The sequence below is a fragment of the Zalophus californianus genome, chromosome 10 (genome assembly GCF_009762305.2).
Source record: "Zalophus californianus isolate mZalCal1 chromosome 10, mZalCal1.pri.v2, whole genome shotgun sequence".
Taxonomy (NCBI): Eukaryota; Metazoa; Chordata; class Mammalia; order Carnivora; family Otariidae; genus Zalophus; species Zalophus californianus.
Window position 1 is genome coordinate 91,471,612 of NC_045604.1, and position 23,867 is coordinate 91,495,478.

The window sequence follows — 23,867 nt, forward strand, 5'->3', positions numbered from 1 at the left end:
CATGTGAAATTACGAACTATTCTTTTGTGACCAGGGAAGGGCAAAGGGAACAAGGCAGAAGCCAGCGTTTATGGAGCAACAACAGAAAGGGAGGATGTGGGAAAGGGCTGAGGCCAACTGAAATGCACATTAGAGGGTGAATCGACAACTCCATTTACAACAGTGGCCATTTCAGTGATGATCGTCCCAAGTCTCAAAATCAAAGAAGGAAAAGGAGGAAATACAAATTCAAGAATACTGTAGAAACTGGTCCTGGAAGGGAGGAAAACTGGCTTAATTATATGTATGCCAGATGCATATAGAGATTTTCTTCCTGGAAAATCTTGTTAGGGTGCTCATGATCTTGTGCCTTTTCATTGAATTAGGGAAGAAAAGCCACACCATAAAACCTTCCTTGAACAAAACTGTCAGCCTCTCCCAAGAACTCAAGATTCTCCTCCACTCTTCCCTCTCTTCACCTCACTACAAACTGCCATAACATCAAGGGGGAACACTTTTAAAGATAATAATGACCTCATATAGTTGAGATAGAATTTATTCTAACTTTCTGAGGCCGGCCCTTCTAAAAAGAAAGCTCCTTTTTTGTATTCTCTCTCTCTCTTTGACAAATGAGTCTCAGGACAGATGTTCCTAAAATTTCCCATATCTGTTGCAAAACAGATTCCTTAGTCATGTGATGGAGTTACTGGAGGTGGGGATAGAGCAGAAGAAACTTGTCAAAGGACTTGTAGGTCACGTCCAGCCCCATCAGTTCAGCATGAGGATCCCAGGTCTAACACAGCACCCAGAATATCATAGCACTCAAAAATAATTTTATGAACTTACATCAAGTACAGGATTTTCCCAAAACCTAGAACTTTATTGTCTACTAATGTCGTTAGTCCATTCCTACTTATTTATTTACTGCTGCCTTCTGAGTAAAGAGAAACTTTGTGAAGCCCTTACTCTTACCGAATTGAAGTGTGGCATCTATGAGGAGACTGAAAATGCCTGAAAGGTAGTTGAATAGGACAAGTTTGATGTAGGCAGAAGTACTTCTAGTAAACAAGAAGCTCAGCAGGTACATGAGGGGAATGGCAGACCAGCCATATAGCACGAAGATCAGCATTGTGTCCAGAAAATGGTAATCTGTGATGTAAATATCCAACTGGCAGAATTTGAATGCTCCCTGAAACACAGAGGGCATAGAGATAAAGGCAAAGTGAAGGGCAAGTCGAAAATAACGCAAGCCAAAATGTGTAGAGGAGACAGCAAGTCCTATCGCTATGTAGCATGGAAGTATTCATTAATTAAATCAGTTAGCCTCTATAAAATACTTCAACCTAGGAGCATGAAGTAAGGTACTTCTACATCTACTTAACCAGAGGTTAGTCCAATGAGCAGAACCGCCATAAATCCCTTTATTTTTTTTTCCTACCTGGAATGGTTTTTTATTTTTTTTTAATTTTTTTGAAGACTTTATTTATTTATTTGACAGAGAGAGACAGATAATGGCAGAGATAGCGAGAGAGAGCACAAGCAGGGGGAGAAGCAAAGGGAGAGGGAGAAGCAGGCTCCCCGTGGAGCAAGGAACCCAACCTGGGGCTCGATCCCAGGTCTGTGGGATCATGACCCAAGCTGAAGGCAGACGCTCAACCGACCGAGCCACCCAGATGCCCATGGAATGGTTTTTTAATGAACAAAGTCAGTATATTTTCCCCCAATAAGGCTAACTCTCACCTTTCCCAGAAAGATTACTTCTCTAGAGAGCCTCTTTCTCTGAAGATTTTTATCTCTGGTTATAGCTTTGAACCAGGTCTCCTACTCCCTATTCTACTCCCCCCCACGGCCATCGCACCCACCCAAGCAACTCTGGGGCTTAATTATCAATAGATACGTGTTTATTGCTATTTTATTATTTGTTCTGTTGTTTCTGGAGATTTTCTCTAGTCCTTTCTTGGCTTTGTCATTCTTGGTCTTTTCTTTCCACTCAAAGAATCCTCTTTAATATTTCTTGCAGGGCTGATTTAGTGGTCACAAACTTCTTCAGTTTTTGCTTGTTTGGGAAACTCTTTTATCTTTCCTTCTATTCTGAATGATAGCCTTGCTGGACAGATTATTCTTGGCTGCAGGTTTTTCCCATTCAGCATGTTGAATTTATCATGCCACTTCCTTCTGGCTTGCCATGATTCGATCCGCTAGCCTTATGGGTTTTCCCTTGTATGTTAAGGATTTCTTTTGTCTTGCTGTTTTAAAGATTTTTTCTTATCACTCTATTTTGCAAATTTAATTACAATACATCTTATTGGCCTGCTTTTGTTGATCTTGATGGGAGTTCTCTGTGCTTCCTGGATTTGGATGTCTGTTTCCTTCTCTAGGTAAGGGAAATTTTCAGCTATTATTTCCTCATATAAATTTTCTGCCCCCTTTTCTCTCTTATTCTTCTTCTGGGACTCCTAAAACAAATGTTATAACATTTGATGGAGTCACTGAGTTACCTAAGTCTATTTTTATGTTCCATAATTCTTTTTCCTCTCTTTTGTTCAGCTTATTTTCCATTATTTTGTCTTCTATATCAGTAATTCATTCCTCTGCTTCTTCCCGCTTACTGTTCATTGCATCAAACCTGTTTCCAATCTCAGTTATTGCATTCTTCATTTCTGATGGATTCTTTTTTAACTCTTTTATTTTAGTGGTAAGGGTCTCCCTGATGTCTTCCATTCTTTACACAAGCCCAGTGAATATCTTTATGATTGTTGCTTTTTTTTATGGTATTAGTAATTTTTAAAAAATTTTTTTAAAATTTTATTTTTTTAGTGATCTTTTTTTATTTAAAGCACAAACTCTTTGTCTTGTTCTTTAACTTAAAAAAAAGTTTAACAGAGGGAGTCTGGGTGGTGCAGTCAGTTAAGCATCTGCCTTCGGCTCAGGTCATGATTCTGGGGGCCTAGGATGGAGCCCCGCATCAGGCTCCCTGCTCGGTGGAGAGCCTGCTTCTCCCTCTCCCTCTGTCTCTCCCCCTACTTGTGCTCTCTCTCTCAATCTCTCAAATAAATAAGTAAAATCTTTTAATAAAAAAATAAAAATAAAAAATAAATTTTCACTCGCATGGATTCTTTAGCTAATGGATAGTTGCATATTCACAATATATATTACAATACTGTCAGTTACACAGATATGTCATTTAATAATATGCACTCATAGTGTGGGTCTCCATGTTTTATTATTTATTTATTTTTATTTTAATTTAAATTCAATTAATATGTAATCTATTATTTGTTTCAGGGATACAGGACTGTGATTCATCAGTCTTACATAATACCCAGTGCTCATTACAACACATACCTTCCCCAGTTGTCCATCACCCAGTTACCCCATCCCCCCACCCTTCTCCCATCCAGCAACCCTCAGTTTGTTTCCTAAGATTAGAGTATTTTATGGTTTGTCTCCCTCTCTGGTTTTGTCTTGTTTCATTTTTTCCTCTTCCCCTATGATCCTCTGCCTTGTTTCTTAAATTCCACATATCAGTGAGATCTCATGATAATTTTCTCTGACTGACTTATTTTGCTTAGCATAATACCCTCTTAGTTCCATCCACGTTGCTGCAAATGGCAAGATTTCATTTTTTGATGGCTGCATAATATTCCATTGTGTGTGTGTGTGTGTGTGTGTGTGTGTGTGTGTGTATACATCTTATATCCATTCATCTGTTTTTTGTGTGTGTGTGTGTGTCTTTTTTTTAAAATTTTTTATTGTTATGTTAATCACCATATATTACATCATTTGTTTTGGTGTAGTGTTCCATGATTCATTGTTTGTTCATAACACCCAGTGCTCCATGCAGAATGTGCCCTCTTTAATACCCATCACCAGGCCAACCCATCCCCCTACCCTCCTCCCCTCTAGAACCCTCAGTTTGTTTTTCAGAGTCCATCATCTCTCCTGGTTCGTCTCCCCCTCTGACTTACTCCCCTTCATTCTTCCTCTCCTGCTATCTTCTTCTTTTTCTTTTTTCTTAAAATATGTTGCATTATTTGTTTCAGAAGTACAGATCTGTGATTCAACAGTCTTACACAATTCACAGCGCTCACCGTAGCACATACCCTCCCCAATGTCTATCACCCAGCCACCCCCATCCCTCCCACCCCCGACCACTCCAGCAACCCTCAGTTTGTTCCTGAGATTAAGAATTCCTCATATCAGTGAGGTCATATGATACATGTCTTTCTCTGATTGACTTATTTCACTCAGCATAACACCCTCCAGTTCCATCCACGTCGTTGCAAATGGCAAGATCTCATTCCTTTTGTATCCATTCATCTGTTGATGGACATCTAGGCTCTTTCCATAGTTTGGCTATTGTAGACATTGCTGCTATAAACATTGGGGTGCAGGTGCCCCTTTGGATCACTACAATTGTATCTTAGGGGTAAATACCCAGTAGTGCAATTCCTGGATCGTAGGGTAGCTCTATTTTCAACTTTTTGAGGAACATCCTTACTGTTTTCCAGAGTGGCTGCACCAGCTTGCACTCCCACAACAGTGTAAGAGGGTTTCTCTTTCTCCACATCCTCGCCAACATTTGTTGTTTCCTGTCTTGTTAATTTTTACCATTCTAACTGGTGTAAGGTGGTATCTCATTGTGGTTTTGATTTGTATTTCCCTGATGGCTAGTGATGTTGAGCACTTTTTCATGTGTCTGTTGGCCATATAGATGTCTTTTTTGCAGAAATGTTTGTTCATGTCTTCCTTCCATTTCTTGATTGGATTATTTGTTCTTTGGGTGTTGAGTTTGGTTAGTTCTTTATAGGTTTTGGATACTAGCCCTTTATCTGATATGTCTTTGGCAAATATCTTCTCCCATTCTGTCAATTGTCTTGGTTTTGTCAACTGTTTCCTTTGCTGTGCAAAAGCTTTTTATCTTGATGAAGTCCCAATAGTTCATTTTGCCTTTTTTTCCCCTTGCCCTTGGAGACAGGTCTTTCATCCATTTTGAGTCTATTTTTGTGTACAGTGTAAGGAAATGGTCATTTTATTCTTCTGCATGTGGCTGTCCAATTTTCCCAACACCATTTGTTGAAGAGACTGTTCTTTTTCCATTGGATATTCTTTCCTGCTTTGTCAAAGATTAGTTGACTATAGAGTTGAGGGTCCATTTCTGGGTTCTCTATTCTGTTCCATAGATCTATATGTCTGTTTTTATGCCAGTACCATACTCTCTTGATGATTACAGCTTTGTCATAGAGCTTGAAATCCAGGATTGTGATACCACCAGCTTTGGTTTACTTTTTCAACATTCCTTTGGCTATTCAGGGTCTTTTCTGGTTCCATACAAATTTTAGGATTGCTTGCTCCAGTTCTGTGGAAAAACTTCATGGTATTTTGATAGGGATTGCATTGAATGTGTAGATTGCTCTAAGTAGCATAGACATTTTCACAATATTTGTTCTTCCAATCCATGAACGTGGAATGTTTTTCTATTTCTTTGTGTCTTCCTCAATTTCTTTCATGATTGCTCTATAGTTTTCTGAGTACAGATCCTTTGCCTCTTTGATTAGATTTATTCCTAGGTAGCTTATGGTTTGGGGTGTAATTGTAAATGGGGTTGGCTCCTTATTTTCTCTTTCTTCTGTCTCATTGTTGGTGTGTAGAAATGCAACTGATTTATGTGGATTGACTCTATAACTTGCCACTTTACCAAATTCCATATGAGTTCTAGCAATTTTGGGGTGGAGTCTTTAGGGTTTTCCATATAGAGTATCATGTCATCTGCAAAGAGTGAGAGTTTGAGTTTTTCTTTGCTGATTCAGATGCTTTTTATTTCTTTTTGTTGTCTGATTGTTGATGCTAGAACTTCTAGTACTATGTTGAATAGCACTGCTGACAGTGAACATCCCTGCCATGTTCCTGACCTTAGGGGAAAAGCTCTCAGCTTTTCCCCATTGAGAATGATATTCTCTGTGGGTTTTTCATAGATGAATTTTATGATATTGAGTATGTACCCTCTGTCCCTACACTGTGAGGAGTTTTAATCAAGAAAGGATGTGGGGGGGGCGGAGCAAGATGGCGGAGGAGTAGGAGACCTAGATTTCGTCTGGTCTCAGGAATTCAGCTGAATAGGGATCAAACCATTCTGAACACCTACGAACTCAACAGGAGATCGAACAGGAGAGTAGCAACAACTCTCTGAACAGAGAAGCGACCACTTACTGGAAGGTAGGGCTTGCGGAGAAGTGAATCCGAGGCGATATTCGGGAGGATAGACGGCGGGGGAGGGGCCTCTGCCGGCCGCTTCTGGCAAGTGATAGAACCGCGGAGCACAAAATCGGACCTTTTAGAAGTTGGCTCGGCGGAGGGACGTCGCTGCAGTGGCTAAGCGGGGGGTGGAATCCTCCCGGGACAGTGTGGTCTCAGGACCCTTGGGGTCACAGAGAGACCGGGGTGCCTGAGTGCAGCAGAGCTCCCAGGTATCAGAGCAGGGAAGCCGGCTGCAGATACGGAGCAGAGTCGCGGGCTCTCAGCTCGGGGTTGCCATAAACTGTGATCTGCGGCCCAGTCGGGGCACGGCTCCCCCAGCAGGGACCCAACAAGCAGCAGATCCGGGGAGACTCCCCTTCCTTCCCGGGGAGGAGCGGTGCGGGAACGCACTGCAGGGATCTGCTGGGTTTGGAGACTCCGCGCGGGGTCGGGTGCCAGAGATAACAACGCTCGATCACAGGCCGGGTGAGCACGGAGTGCGGCCGGAGACCGGGGACACGGAAGTGACTGCTTTTCTCTGGGGGCACACTGAGGAGCGGGGCCCCGAGTTCTCAGCTCCTCCAAGTGGAGATTGGGAGGCCACCATTTCTGCCCTGGGCCTCCAAAGCTGTACCGAGAGCTTGCAGGGAACAAAAGCTCCTGAGAGCAAACCGGAACAGCTTCCTTAGCCCGGACCGACAAGGGCGGGGCAATTCCGCCTCCGGCAAAGACGTTTGGAAACCACAGCAACAGGCCCCTCTCCCAGAAGATCAGCACAAACAGCCAGCAAGCCAAGACCAAGTTGATCGATCAAGGAGAATAGGAGAACTCCAGCGCTAGGGGAATACTGCACATAGATTCATGGCTTTTTTTTTTTTTTTTTACCATGATTCATTATTTCATCAAAGTTAATTTTTGTTGACTGTTTTTTTTTTATTTTTCTTTTTCCCTTTTTCACCCAACATCTTATAAATCCCTTTTTTAAAAAAAAACAAACATTTTTTATTTTTCATTTTTAGAGTCATATTTTATCCCTTCATAGTAGTTACCCTTATTTTTGGCATATATATATAAGTTGTTCTCTCTTTAAAATTTTGAGGTACAGTTTCTTCTAACAGATCAAAATATACACTAAATCACTAGTGTATGGCTTTGTTCTAGTCTCCTGCCTGATCACATTCTCTCCCTTTTTCCTTGTTTTTTTCTTAAATCTTCTTTCTTTTTTCAAACAACTTATCTTACCAAGTCCTTTTATAAAATCTTTTATAATTTTCATCTTTACAGTCATCTTCCATCCCTTCATTGTATCAACCCTTATTTTGTACATATATGTCTTTCTTCCTTTAAAATTTTAGGAGGCACTTTTTTCTAACAGACCAAAATACGCCCAAAATCTAGTGTGTGGCACTGATCTATGCACTAGCCTGATCATATTTGATCATATTCTGCCTTTATTGTATTGTTTTGTTTTTGTTTTTATCTTTTTTTTTTCTTTTTTTTTTTTTCTTTTTCTCTTTCTTTTTTCTTTCTTTCCCTTTCTTTTCCCCTGGTGTCAGGTCTTTTCTGATTTGTATACAGTATATTTGCTGGGGACGTTGTAAACCTGTTAGCATTTTGTTCTCTCATTCATCTATTCTCCTCTGGACAAAATGACAAGACGAAAGAAATCACCTCAGCAAAAAGAACAAGAGGTAGTACCGTCAGCCAGGGACCTACTCAATACGGACATTAGTACGATGTCGGACCTAGAGTTCAGAATCATGACTTTAAAGATACTAGCTGGGCTTGAAAAAAGCGTGGAAGTTATTAGAGAAACCCTTTCTGGAGAAATAAAAGAACTAAAATCTAACCAAATCGAAATCAAAAAGGCTATTGATGAGGTGCAATCAAAAATGGGGGCACTAAATGCTAGGATAAATGAGGCAGAAGAGAGAATCAGCGATATAGAAGACCAAATGATGGAAAATAAAGAGGCTGAGAAAAAGAGAGAGAAACAACTACAGGATCACGAGGGCAGAATTCGAGAGATAAGTGATACGATAAGACGAAACAACATTAGAATAATTGGGATCCCAGAAGAAGAAGAGAGAGAGAGGGGGGCAGAAGGTATATTGGAGCAAATTATAGCAGAGAACTTCCCTAATGTGAGGAAGGAAACAGGCATCAAAATCCAGGAGGCACAGAGAACCCCTCTCAAAATCAATAATAATAGGTCAACACCCCGACATCTAATAGTAAAACTTACGAGTCTCAGAGACAAAGAGAAAATCTTGAAAGCAGCTCGGGAGAAGAGATATGTAACCTACAATGGTAGAAACATTAGATTGGCAACAGACCTATCCACAGAGACCTGGCAGGCCAGAAAGGACTGGCAAGATATCTTCAGAGCACTAAACGAGAAAAATATGCAGCCAAGAATACTATATCCAGCTAGGCTATCATTGAAAATAGAAGGAGAGATAAAAAGCTTCCAGAACAAACAAAAACTAAAGGAATTTGGAAACACGAAACCAGCCCTCCAAGAAATATTGAGAGGGGTCCTCTAAGCAAAGAGAGAACCTAAAAGCAGCAAAGAGCAGAAACGAACACAGACAACAGACAGTTAACAGTCACCTTACAGGTAATACAATGACACTAAATTCATACCTTTCAATAGTTACCCTGAATGTAAATGGGCTAAATGCCCCAATCAAAAGACACAGGCTATCAGATTGGATTAAAAAACAAGACCCATCAATATGCTGTCTGCAAGAGACTCATTTTAGACCCAAAGACACCCCCAGATTGAAAGTGAGGGGGTGGAAAACCATTTACCATGCTAATGGACACCAAAAAAAAGCTGGGGTGGCAATCCTTATATCAGACAAACTAGATTTTAAAACAAAGACTGTAATAAGAGATGAGGAAGGACACTATATCCTACTTAAAGGGTCTATCCAACAAGAAGATCTAACAATTGTAAATATCTATGCCCCGAACATGGGAGCAGCCAATTATATAAGGCAATTAATAACAAAAGCAAAGAAACACATTGACAACAATGCAATAATAGTGGGGGACTTTAACACCCCCCTGACTGAAATGGACAGATCCTCTAAGCAAAAGATCAACAAGGAAATAAAGACTTTAAATGACACATTGGACCAAATGGATTTCACAGACATATTCAGAACATTCCATCCCAAAACAAAGGAATACACATTCTTCTCTAGTGCCCATGGAACATTCTCCAGAATTGATCACATCCTAGGTCACAAATCAGGTCTCAATCGGTACCAAAAGATTGGGATCATTCCCTGCATATTTTCAGACCACAATGCTTTGAAACTAGAACTCAACCACAAGAGGAAAGTCGGAAAGAACTCAAATACATGGAGGCTAAAGAGCATCCTACTAAAGAACGAATGGGTCAACCAAGAAATCAAAGAAGAATTAAAAAAGTTCCTGGAAACCAATGAAAATGAAAACACAACTGTTCAAAATCTTTGGGATACAGCAAAGGCAGTCCTGAGAGGAAAGTATATAGCAATACAAGCCTTTCTCAAGAAACAAGAAAGGTCTCAAATACACAACCTAACCCTACACCTAAAGGAGCTGGAGAAAGAACAGCAAAGAAAGCCTAAACCCAGCAGGAGAAGAGAAATCATAAAGATCAGAGCAGAAATCAATGAACTAGAAACCAAAAGAACAGTAGAACAGATCAACGAAACTAGGAGCTGGTTCTTTGAAAGAATTAACAAGATTGATAAACCCCTGGCCAGACTGATCAAAAAGAAAAGAGAAATGACCCAAATCAACAAAATCATGAATGAAAGAGGAGAGATCACAAGCAACACCAAAGAAATACAAACAATTATAAGAACATATTATGAGCAACTCTATGCCAACAAATTAGATAACCTGGAAGAAATGGGTGCATTCCTAGAGATGTATCAACTACCAAAATTGAACCAGGAAGAAATAGAAAACCTGAACAGACCTATAACCACTAAGGAAATTGAAACAGTCATCAAAAATCTCCCAAGAAACAAAAGCCCAGGGCCAGACGGCTTCCCAGGGGAATTCTATCAGACATTTCAAGAAGAATTAATACCTATTCTCCTGAAACTGTTCCAAAAAATAGAAATGGAAGGGAAACTTCCAAACTCATTATATGAGGCCACCATTACCTTGATACCAAAACCAGAAAAAGACCCCATCAAAAAGGAGAATTACAGACCAATATCCTTGATGAACATGGATGCAAAAATTCTCACCAAAATACTAGCCAATAGGATCCAACAGTACATTAAAAGGATTATTCACCATGACCAAGTGGGATTTATTCCTGGGCTGCAAGGCTGGTTCAACATCTGCAAATCAATCAATGTGATATAATACATTAACAAAAGAAAGAGCAAGAATCATATGATCCTCTCAATAGATGCAGAAAAAGCATTTGACAAAGTACAACATCCTTTCTTGATCAAAACTCTTCAGAGTATAGGGATAGAGGGTACATACCTCAATATCATAAAAGCCATCTATGAAAAACCTACAGCGAATATCATTCTCAATGGGGAAAGGCTGAGAGCTTTTCCCCTAAGGTCAGGAATGCGGCAGGATGTCCACTATCACCACTGCTATTCAACATAGTATTAGAAGTCCTAGCCACAGCAATCAGACAACAAAAAGAAATCAAAGGCATCCAAATCGGCAAAGAGGAAGTCAAACTCTCACTCTTTGCAGATGATAGGATACTGTATGTGGACAACCCAAAAGACTCCACCCCAAAACTGCTAGAACTCATACAGGAATTCAGTCAAGTAGCAGGCTATAAAATCAATGCACAGAAATCAGTGGCATTCCTATACACCAACAACAAGACAGAAGAGAGACAAATCAAGGAGTCGATCCCATTTACAATTGCACCCAAAACCATTAGATACCTAGGAATAAATCTAACCAAAGAGGCAATGGATCTGTACTCAGAAAACTATAAAATACTCAGGAAAGAAATGGAAGAAGACACAAAGAAATGGAAAACCGTTCCATGCTCATGGATTGGGAGAATCAACATTGTGAAGATGTCAATGCTACCCAGAGCAATCTACACATTCAATGCAATCCCCATCAAAATACCATCCACTTTTTTCAAAGAAATGGAACAAATAATCCTAAAATTTGTATGGAACCAGAAGAGACCCAGAATAGCCAGAGGAATACTGAAAAAGAAAAGCAAAGCTGGCAGCATCACAATTCCGGACTTCCAGCTCTATTACAAAGCTGTCATCATCAAGACAGTATGGTACTGGCACAAAAACAGACACATAGATCAATGGAACAGAATCGAGAGCCCAGAAATGGACCCTCAACTCTATGGTCAACTTATCTTTGACAAAGCAGGAAAAAATGTCCAATGGCAAAAAGACAGTCTCTTCAACAAATGGTGTTGGGAAAATTGGACAGCCACATGCAGAAGAATGAAACTGGACCATTTCCTTACACCACACACAAAAATAGACTCCAAATGGTTGAAAGACCTAAATGTGAGACAGGAGTCCATCCAAATCCTAAAGGAGAACACAGGTAGCAACCTTTTCGACCTTAGCCGCAGCAACTTCTTCCTAGAAACATCGCCAAAACACGGGAAGCCAGGGCAAAAATGAACTATTGGGATTTCATCAACATAAAAAGCTTTTGCACAGCAAAAGAAACAGTCCACAAAACCAAAAGACAACCGACAGAATGGGAGAAAATATTTGCAAATGACATATCAGATAAAGGGCTAGTATCCAAAATCTATAAAGAACTTATCAAACTCAACACCCAAAGAACAAATAATCCAATCAAGAAATGGGCAGAAGACATGAACAGACATTTTTCCAAAGAAGACATCCAAATGGCCAACAGGCACATGAAAAAGTGCTCAACATCGCTCGGCATCAGGGAAATCCAAATCCAAACCTCAATGAGATACCACCTCACACCCGTTAGAATGGCTAAAATTAACATGTCAGGGAACGACAGATGTTGGCGGGGATGTGGAGAAAGGGGAACCCTCCTACACTGTTGGTGGGAATGCAAGCTGGTGCAACCACTGTGGAAAACAGTATGGAGGTTCCTCAAACAGTTGAAATTAGAGCTACCGTTCGATCCAGCAATTGCACTACTGGGTATTTACCACAAAGACACAAATGTAGGGACCCGAAGGGATACGTGTACCCCAATGTTTATAGCGGCAATGTCCACCATAGCCAAACTGTGGAAAGAGCCAAGATGCCCATCGACAGATGAATGGATAAAGAAGAGGTGGTATATATACACAATGGAATATTATGCAGCCATCAAAAGGAAAGAGATCTTGCCATTTGCAACGACGTGGATGGAATTGGAGGGTGTTATGCTGAGTGAAATAAGTCAATCAGAGAAAGACATGTATCACATGACCTCACTGATATGAGGAATTCTTAATCTCAGGAAACAAACTGAGTGTTACTGGAGTGGTTGGGGGTGGGAGGGATGGGGTGGCTGGGTGATAGACATTGGGGAGGGTATGTGCTATGGTGAGTGCTGTGAATTGTGCAAGACTGTTGAATCACAGTCCTGTACTTCTGAAAGAAATAACGCAACATATTTTAAGAAAAAAGAAAAAGAAGAAGATAACAGGAGAGGAAGAAAAGGGGAGTATGTCAGAGGGGGAGACGAGCCATGAGAGATGATGGACTCTGAAAAACAAACTGAGGGTTCTAGAGGGGAGGGGGGTAGGGGGATGGGTTAGCCTGGTGATGGGTATTGAGGAGGGCACGTACTGCATGGAGCACTGGGTGTTAAGAACAAACAATGAATCATGGAACACTGCACCAAAAACTAATGATGGAATATATGGTGATTAACATAACAATAAAAAAAAGAAAAAAAAAGAAAAAAAAAAGGACGTGGTACTTTGTCAAATGATTTTTCTGCATCATATGGTTCTTGTCCTTCCTTTTATTTATCACGTTAACTGATTTGCGGATATTCAACCACCCTGGAAGCCCAGGAATAAATACCACTTGGTCGTAGTGAATAATCCTCTTAATGCAGTGTTGGATCCTATTGGCTAGTATCTTGGTGAGAATTTTGGTATCCATGTTCATCAGGGATATTGCTCTGTAATTCTCCTTTTTTGGTCTGGTCTTTATTTGGTTTTGGGATCAAGGTAATGCTGGCTTCAGAAAAAGAGTTTGGAAGATTTCCTTCCATTTCTATTTTTTTGAAACAGCTTCAGAAGAGCTTTGATTAATTCTTCTTTAACTGTTTTGTAGAATTCCCCTGGGAAGCCATCTGGCCCTGACTTCTTGTTTGTTGGGAGATTTTTGATTACTGCTTCAACTTTCTAGCTGGTTATGGGTCTGTTCAGGTTTTCTATTTCTTCCTGGTTCAGTTTTGGTAGTTTATATGTCTCTAGGAATGCATCCATTTCTTCCAGATTGTCTCATTTGTTGGCATATAGTTGCTCATAATATGTTCTCATAATTGTTTGTATTTCTTTGGTTTTGGTTGTGACCTCTCCTTTTTCATTCATGATTTTATTTATTTGGTCCTTTCTCTTTTCTTTTTGATAAGTCTGGCTTATCGATCTTATTAATTCTTTCAAAGAACCCGGTCCTGGTTTCGTTGATCTGTTCTACTGCTCTTTAGGTTTCTATTTCATTGATTTCTTCTCTAATCTTTATTATTTCTCTTCTCCTGCTGGGTTTAGGCTTTATTTGTTGTTCTTTCTCCGTCTCCTTTGGGTGTAGGGTTAGGTTGTGTATTTGAGACCTTTCTTCTTTCTTCAGAATGGCTTGTAGTGGTATATACTTCCCTCTTAGGACCACTTTTGCTGTATCCCAAAGGTTTTGAACAGTTGTGTTTTCATTTTCATTTGTCTCCATGAATTTTTTAAAATTCTTCTTTAATTTCCTGGTTGACCCATTCATTCTTTAGTAGGATGCTCTTTAGCCTCCAACTATTTGAGTTCTTTCCAACTTTCCTCTTGTGATTGAGTTCCAGTTTGAAAGCATTGTCATCTGAAAATATGGAGGGGATGATCCCAGTCTTTTGGTACCAGTTGAGACCTGATTTGTGACCCAGGATCTGATCTATTCTGGAGAATGTTCCATGTGCACTAGAGAAGAATGTGTAATCTGTTGCTTTGGGATGGAATGTTCTGAATATATCTGTGAAGTCCATCTGGTCCAGTGTGTCATTTACAGTCTTTATTTCCTTGTTGATCTTCTGTTTAGATGATCTGTCCATTGCAGTGAGGGGGGTGTTAAAGTCCCCTACTGTTATTGTATTATTATCGTTGTGTTTCTTTGATTTTATTACTAATGGTTTATATAATTGGCTGCTCCCATGTTAGGGGCATAGATATTTACAATTTTTAGATCTACTTGTTTGGTTGACCATTTAATTATGATATAGTGTCCTTCCTCATCTCTTATTACAGTCTTCGTTTTAAGATCTAATTTGTCTGATAGAAGGATTGCCACCCCAGCTTTCTTATGATGTCCATTAATATGATAAATGGTTTTCCATTCCCTCACTTTAAATCTGGAGGTGTCTTTGGGTCTAAAATGAGTCTCTTGCAGACAGCATATTGATGGGTCTTGCTTTTTTATCCAATCTGATACCCTGTGTCTTTTGATTAGGGGCAGAGCTCCCAGATATTGGATCAGGGAAGCCGGCTGCAACAAGTGAGCCCAGGAGTGGGCTCTCAGCTTGGGGTTGCCATAAACCATGATCTGTGGCACAGTTGGGCCCCTGCTCCAAGATGAGACTAATTGAGCTGCAGTAAGAATCTGGCCGAGTTCAGCCAAGAAACTTCAGAGGAGGCCCAGTGTTCTGGGCACTCCTCCTTTGCTTTTCAAATTAGTCTCATCCAGGTAGGCATATCTAAGTCAGGTTTTATCTATCCAGGCACTGTGAATTTCCACAGGGCCAGAGATTTGGAGGCCACCATTTTCATTCTCATCCTCTAAAGCTGTGCGGAAAGCCTTCAGAAAACAAAAGCCACATAGAGCAAACCGGAGTAGATTACTTAGCCTGGTCCCCTGGCAAGGGTGGTGCAATTCCGCCTGATGCAAAAACATTTGAGAATCAATGCAATAGGCCCCTCCCCGCAGAAGATCAGCAAACACATCCAGCCAAGACCAAGTTCACCCATCAAAGGGAACTGCAAAACTCCAGCAGTAGGGGAATACACACACAGAACTCATGTCTTTTTTCCCATGATTCTTTAGTCTTTCAACTTTTTTTCATTTTAGTTTTTTAAAAATTTTCTTCTTTCCTTTTTCAATCAACTTATTTTATCAACTCTTTTTAAAATCTTTTTTTAATTTTCATTTTTATAGTCACATTCTATCCCTTCATTATATTTAATGTTATTTTTGTATATACCTAAGTTTTTCTTTCTTTAAAATTTTGGGATACAATTTCTTCTACCAGACCAAAATACACCCAAAATCTAGTGTATGGCTCTGTTCTGTTCACCCACCTGATCATATTCTCTTTTTTTTGTTTTGTTTTGTTAAAGTCTTTTTTAATTTTCATCTTCACAGTTACATTCTATCCTTTCATTGCATTTAATTTTATTTTTGTACATATGTAAGTTTTTCTTTCTTTACAATTTTGAGATGTAGTTTCCTCTAACAAACTGACCAAAATACACTCAGGAGATAGTGTATTGCTCTATTCGCTCACCGTCTGATTATATTCTCTCTCTCTCACACCCTCCCCCCCCGGTTTCAGATCTCTTCTGATTTGTTTAGTGTATATTTCTTTGGGATTGTTGTTGTCATTTTAGTATTTTGCTCTCTCCTTCATCTATTACTATGGACAGAATGACAAGATGGAAAAACTCACCTCAAAAGAGAGAACGAGAGGCAATACTGACTGTCAGGGACCTAATCAGTATGGACATTAGTAAGATGTTGGAACTAGAGTTCAGAATAATGATTTATAAAGCTATTAGCTGGGTTTGAAAAAAATCATAGAAGACACTAAAGAATCCCTTTCTGGAGAAATAAAAGAACTAAAATCTAACCAAGTTGATTGTTGCTTTAAATCCTCCATCAGGCATGTTACTTATATCTGTTTTACTTAGATATCTGACTGTGATCTCTTATCTTGTTCTTTCATTTGGGATGAATTCCTCCATCTTGGCCTTTTGTCTAAGTCATTGCCTTTTTCTTTGTGTTAGAAAAGCCAGTTATGTATCCTGCTCCAGAGAGTAAATGGTTTTATGAAGAAGAAGTCATGTAGTGTCCAGAACCTGGTACTTCAATGTCTCTGGTGTGTGCTCTGTGTGTTCTGCTATTGTATTTTGCTGGCTCTATCCTTCAGGCCAGTTGTCTGCAGAAGCTCTCCTTGTCTGCAGTGGGTAGTATTTGGTCCTTGGCCAGAAGGTGGATATTTTTAACTAGGTGTGCTTTAGTCTGCTTATTAAATGCAACCTGATATTACTTCCACTAGAACTGAAGCCCAGCAGAATTCTTTGGTTGGGAGATGTAGTGTGGTCAGGGGTTTTTGCTAGTCTTCTGGGCAAAGGGCCCACTGCCCTGGGACTGAGACATGCTTGACTGAGAAAGGCAGTCCCACCACAGCACAGGGGTGTGGGACTTATTGTAAGCAAGTTAGGCACCCTGTGTAGGTGCTGCACTGCTTCCTGAAGGTGGTTGTGTATTTTTGATGAGGGGCAGGGGGGTGAAATAATAGCAGCCAGCTCGTTTGTCTCCCAGAGAGGTGTCTCTGTGAATGCTGTCTTTCAGGGAAGCACTCTGAGAAGAACAAATAATCTGCTCCCTGTGTGTCCCAGGTGTTTTTCAGATCACGGTTTCCATGCTGTCTGCCTCTGGATTGTTTGCCCATCTTCTTTCCAGGAGCAGCATAGTACCTCCACAGCTCTATCTTAGCCAAACCTGCTGACCTTTAAAACTCCAGGCTTTAGGCCCTAATGGTTGTAGGAACTCAAAAAATCATACCCTCTCATTTTCCCAGCAGTGGCTTTGGGGAAATGCTCCCCTTGTGCATTCCCTTATCCTCTACTCTCTCACCCTTCTCTGTGACCACAACTCCCTCCCCTCCACTGCATTAGTGGTCTGTTTCTGCCCTAAACCACTTCTCTCCCTTTAGTTGTGGAGTTTGTTCTGTCAGTCTTCAGGTTGATTTCTGGAGTATTTAGAATTATTTGGTAGTTATCTAGTTGTGTTCTTGGGAGGTGATGAGCCTAGCATCCTCCTACCCTGCTACCATCTTCTCTTAGGGTTGGTTTTTCTAAGGTCTCTCTCCTTGGCTTGCAAATGTCCACCTTTTGGCTGTGTCCTTGCATGGTCTTTACCATGTGTATGCATACTCCTTGTATCTTTTTGTACGTTCAAATATCCTCTTCTTAAAAGGCATACCAGTCAGAATGGATTCGGGCCTACCCTAACTACCTCATTTTAACTTAACCACCTCTTTCAAGGCCCTATTTCCAAGTACAGTTATATTTTGAGTTACATAATAAGAAAATAGGAGTTTTCCAGGGGATACAGAAGGAAAATGAGCCCTCAACAAACTGTATCTAACACTTACGAGTAGTAAGCAGCAGGTAATGAAGAAGATGATGAAATCCCACAGTAGAGCAGAAAGCCAGTACACAGGGACAAAAACTCCACTCAGAAATTGGATGTGCTTTGCTTTAGTGACTCGTTCAGTCACCGTCAGGAGACAAAAACCACTGATTAAAAAAGCCATGCCAAAATGTATATATAAGGCCACCTGGAATCCATCCGATAATCTACAGAAGAAGTAACAAAAGTAGATATATCAGGAAATCAATACAGCAGAAAACATAAATTTCTATCAATAGCTATTTTTAATCATGTAAATATAATCATATAGGATAGGAGAGATGCATTTAAAATATAAAATTTTAGGGGTACCTAGGTGGTTCAGTTGGGTTAAGCATCTGCTCAGGTCATGATCCTGGGGTCCTGGGATCTAGCCCTGAGGCAGGGAGTCTGCTTCTCCCTCTCCCCTGACCCTCCCCCTTGCTTCTGTTCTTGCTCTCTCTCTCTCTCAAATAAATCTTTAAAAAATGTCAAATTTTATAAAAAGTCAGGAAACGACAGATGTTGGCGAGGATGAGAACCCTCCTACACTGTTGGTGGGAATGTAAGCTGATGCAGCCACTCTGGAAAACAGTATGGAGGTTCCTCAAAAAGTTGAAAACAGAGGTACCTTATGATCCAGCAATTGCACTACTTGACATTTATCTCAAAGATACAAATGTAGTGATCCAAAGGGGCACATGCACCCCAATGTTTATAGCAGCAGTGTCCACAATAGCCAAACTATGGAAAGCTAGATATCCATCAACAGATGAATGGATAAAGAAGATGTGGTATATATATACAATGGAATATTATGTAGCCATCAAAAAAAGAAATCTTGCCATTTGCAACAACGTGGATGGAACTAGAGGGTATTATGCTAAGCGAAATAATTCAGCCAGAGAAAGACAAGTATCATATGATCTCACTGATATGAGGAGTTTGAGAAAGAAGACAGAGGATCATAGGGGAAGGGAGGGAAAAATGGAACAAGAAGAAACCAGAGAGGGAGAAAAATCATAAGAGACTCTTAAATTCAGGAAACAAACTGAGGGTTGCTGGAGGGGAGGGGGGCGGGAGGGATGGGGTGAGGATGGGATGGACATTGGGGACGGTAGGTACTATGGTGAGTGCTGTGAATTGTGTAAGACTGAATCACAGACCAGTACCCCTGAAACAAATAATACATATGTTAATTAAAAAATAAAAAAAATCAAATTTTAATTAAAAGAATAACATACGTTCCACTTTGTTTTTTATACTTAGAGTGTGGCTGAGGTTTATTGAAGACTGTTATGGAAGCATTAGAGCCAGCAATTGTCCTGAGAAGAATGTTGTCTAATATTGCCAGGGTCAGAGATGGTGAATGATAGGCTTGATCATTGAAAAGACCAGTAAGAATTATTCTATTTGTCTTCACCTCAATAGAAAAGGCAACAATGCATAAGTGAATACAATCTTCATTTTCCATTAAGTATTTCAGTAGGTCACCTAGGATGAGGAAATAGCTTTGGTCAGTTTATCCACAAAAGAAATCATCTACAACATATATTGGGAAAAGGAACAAATAATTTTACTTGGTTCTCATCCCTTTCAAGTTTCTTATAATGATTATTTCAAACATTTGTCATTCTCTTTAAGCACTCTATTCTATCATTCAATTCCAAGCTCTCTCACTTCAGAGTCTGTGACATAGATTCGTACTTCACTGAGAAAACAAAGGCAACATAGTATAGATTTTCTTATCTTTCTTTTGTTTTTAAAGATTTTAATTATTTATTTGAGAGAGAGAGAAAGAGATAGCAAGAGAAAGCATGAATGGGGAGGAGAGGGAGAAGCAGTCTCCTTGCCCAGGACCCTGGGATCATGACCTCAGCCAAAGGCAGATGCTTAACCGACTGAGCCACCGAGCTACCCCTAATCTATCTTAAAGAGATCCATAAATATTTCCACTTACATATTTTATTGCTTAAAGCAGAAAAAACCTTCCTCTGTGAAAATAAAAAAAAACTGGATTAAATAAATAAGAAATCACCTCTTTGAAGGTATTAGATATCTAAAAAAGCAACCAACATTTGTGGGATAAGCCCCTAGAAGGATGGAAATGCACTGAATTGAACCAAACATTCCATACCCCTTTTCCCTTTAAGGCATTTTAGATTTATAAGTTATGGAATGCATTGGTAAATCCTCAAGCTTTCAGTGGGGCTCCTGAAGGGCTATACCCTAAGAGTAACAGGAAGGTATAGATCAGTTCTTATAAAAATTTCAACCCAGTCTTAAATCACTTAAATCCCTGATTGGATTTAGATCTTCTCTTAATCTCACTGCCTTTCAGAAATTAAATTAAGCCTCCTCTGGAGAAGATAATCTCAAGTAGAGTCTATGTAATTTTCATACACAATATCTGGCATTCAATTAAAAAATTACTAGGTATACCAAAAAACAGAACAAAAAAAAGCAGAGATAATAGAAATACATCCACATATAAACTAGACATTAGAGACAGAATATTTATGAGAGAACTGAAGTCCATAGGAAATATCAAATATTGATTTTAGAGTTAAAAAATAATCAACTACAATTAATAAATAGTAGGTTGGACACAAATGAAGAGTAGACAGGAAACTGGAAGACAGGTTGATTAGAAAATACTCAAAGCACAGTGAGAAAGAGAATGGGAAACAAAAATAAAACATAAATTACCAATATTAGAAATGACATAGGGGAAATCACTACAGATCCTGTAGACATCAAAAGGGTAATAAAGGAATACTGTGAACAACTCTACACATATAATTTGACATTTTAGATGAAATAGAACCCTTCCTCAAAACACACAAACTACAACAGTTCTTCCAATATGATATAGGTAATTTGAATAATTATAATTTTTAAGGAAATTTAACTCATAAATTAAAAATTCCTCCCAAAAGAAATCTCTAGGTCTAGATGTTTTCACTTGATCTTAGCCAAAAGGCCAAGAAGCGATTGGGTCTAGATGTTTTCACTGGAAAATTCTACAAAATATTTAAGGAAGAGTCAACACTAATTATACACAATATCTTTCAGAAAATACAGGAGGAGGGAACATTTCTGAATTCATTTTATCAACTTAGTATTACCCTGATAGAAAAATCATAAAAGACAGTAACAAGAAAAAGGAAAATTACAGACCAATATCTTTCACAAATACAATGTAACACCCCTTAACAAAATACTAGCAAATAAAATTCATCAATATATAAAAAGAATTACAACTATGGTCAAATGGGGTCTATTCCAGGGATTCAAGGCTGGTTCAATATTTAAAACTCAACCAGTGTTATTCACCATATTTTAGGCTGAAGTAGAAAAACCATTAATAATCATATCAAATTATGCAGAAAAAATTTTGACAAAACTCAGTAATCATTCATGAGAAAACTGAAAAAAAGGTTATAGAGCTAAACTTCCTCACCTTTATATAGAACATCTAAAAAATCTCTACAGCTAAGATTATATTTTTGATGAAAGACTGCATACTTTCCTCCTAAAACTGGGAACAAGAATGCCCATTCTCACCACCCTGATTTAGCACTGTGCTAGAGGTTCTACCCAGTGCAGTAAAGCATAAATAGGGAATAATAGGCATACAGATAATAAAAGAAGAAATGAAACTGCTTTTATTTGCAGGTGACATGACTGTCTATGTAGAAAATCCAAAGGAATTCACAAAACTTTTTTTAAACTAATACATGAGTTCAAGGTTGCAAGTTACAAAATAAACATACAAAAATCAATTATTTTCTATGCACTAGAATAACCATATGGACACCAAAATTAAGACTACAATACCATTTACATTTACTCAAAAAAGAAATACTTAGGTGTAAATTTAACAAAACATGTAGAGGACATGTGTGATGAAAAGTACTCAACACTGATGAAACAAAAAAGTTCTTAATAAGTGGAATTCTAAATAAATCAGTTGTGTTCATGGATCAGAATATATAACACAGTAAAGATGTCACTTCTCCCCAGATTGATATACAGATTTAATAAGATCTTATCAAAATTCCAACAAAAAGTTTTTGTATTTATAGACAAGCTTATTCTAAAATTTAAATGGAAAGCAAAGGAAATAAGCAACTTTAGAAAACAAGAAAAGAGTGGGAGGAATTGGTCTACCAGATTTCAAGCATGATATTGGTGATGGAACAGATACACAGATTAATGGAGTATAAAAAGGAATCCCAAAACTGACTCACACACACCCAGCTGATTTTTGATAAAGGAGCAAAAAACTTTTAATGGATATCATAATTTAACAAATGCTGCTGGAGCAATTGGACAGCCACAAGCACAAAATTTAACTTGACCCACAACTCACATTTATTATTAAGATTAATGCCATATGGATCATGAATTTAGATGTTAAGTACAAAGCTAAAACTTTTAGAAAACTATAAACATTTAAGATAAAATGTTCAGGATCTAGGGTTAGGTAATGAGTTTTAGACTTGACACCAAATACACAATCCATAAAAAAATGGATATATTGGACTTTATCCAAATAAAAAATTTTTATCCTACAAATCCCATTAAGACAATGAAAAGATAATAAACATTATGAGAGAAACTATATAAAGAACTCTCAAGACTCAAGAGTAAAAAAAAAAAAACACCATCCACTTAGAAAATGACTGAAACAGAGGGGCGGAGCAAGATGGCGGAGGAGTAGGAGACCTAGATTTCGTCTGGTCTCAGGAATTCAGCTGAATAGGGATCAAACCATTCTGAACACCTACAAACTCAACAGGAGATCAAAGAGGAGAGTAGCAACAACTATCTGAACAGAGAAGTGACCACTTTCTGGAAGGTAGGACGTGCAGAGAAGTGAATCCGAGGCGATATTTGGGAGGACGGACGGCGGGGAAGGGGGCCTCCGCCAGCCGCTTCTGGCAACTGATAGAGCCGCGGAGCACAAAATCGGACCTTTTAGAAGTCGGCTCCGCTGAGGGACGTCACTCCAGTGGCTAAGCGGGGGTGGAACCCTCGCGGGACAGTGGGGTCTCAGGACCCTTGGGGTCACAGAAAGACCGGGGGAGCCTGAGTGCACCAGAGCTCCCAGGTATCGGAGCGGGGAAGCCAGCTGTAGAGATGGAGCTGAGGCGCGGGCTCTCAGCTCGGGGTTGCCATAAACTGTGATCCGCGGCCCAGTCGGGCCACTGCTCCTGCAGCAGGGACCCAACAAGTGGCAGATCCGGGGAGACTCCCCTTCCTTCCCGGGGAGGAGCAACACGGGAACACACCGCAGGGATCTGCTGGGTTTGGAGACTCCACACGGGGTCGGGTGCCACAGATACAAACGCTCGGTCACAGCCCGGGTGAGCACGGAGTGCGGCCGGAGACCAGGGACAAGGGAGTGACTGCTTTTCTCTGGGGGCGCACTGAGGAGCGGGGCCCTGAGTTCTCAGCTCCTCCGGGTGGAGATTGGGAGGCCACCATTTTTGCCCTGGTACTCCAAGGCTGTACGGAGAGCTTGCAGGGAACAAAAGCTCCTGAGATCAAACCCAAGAAGCTTTGCTTAGCCCGGACCGACAAGGGCGGGGCAATTCAGCCTCCGGCAAAGACATTTGGAAACCACAGCAACAGGCCCTTCCCCCAGAAGATCAGCACGAACAGCCAGCAAGCCAAGACCAAGTTTACCGATCAAGGAGAACTGGAGAACTCCAGCGCTAGGGGAATACTGCACATAGAATTCATGGCTTTTTTTTACCATGATTCATTAGTTCATCAAAGTTAATTTTTGTTAACTGTTTTTTTTTCTTTTTCTTTTTCCCTTTTTCAACCAACATCTTATCAATCTCTTTTAAAAAAAAAAAAACATTTTTTATTTTTTTTTCATTTTTAGAGTCATATTTTATCCCTTCATAGTAGTTACCCTTATTTTTGGCATATATATATAAGTTGTTCTCTCTTTAAAATTTTGAGATACAGTTTCTTCTAACAGATAAAAATATACCCTAAATCACTAGTGTATGGCTCTGTTTTAGTCTCCTGCCTGAT

The 23,867-nt window shown here is 39.6% G+C and overlaps 1 protein-coding gene across 8 annotated transcripts in view; it reads right to left on the bottom strand.

The window, feature by feature from the left end:
* The window catches only part of LOC113932549 (ATP-binding cassette sub-family A member 3-like), a 172,668-nt gene that overhangs the window by 57,707 nt on the left and 91,094 nt on the right, over nt 1–23,867 (bottom strand). For 6 of the 8 annotated variants that reach the window (XM_035722357.1, XM_035722352.1, XM_035722353.1 and 3 more), the window contains 3 exons: nt 19,058–19,307; nt 17,797–18,001; nt 952–1,168 (listed from right to left, as the gene is read on the bottom strand). In XM_035722357.1, coding sequence (XP_035578250.1) covers nt 952–1,168; nt 17,797–18,001; nt 19,058–19,307 — 672 coding nt within the window. Of the gene's footprint in view, nt 1–951; nt 1,169–17,796; nt 18,002–19,057; nt 19,308–19,773; nt 19,808–23,867 lie in introns of all 8 variants that reach the window. The other 2 variants (XM_035722354.1, XM_035722358.1) reach the window with 2 other exon arrangements.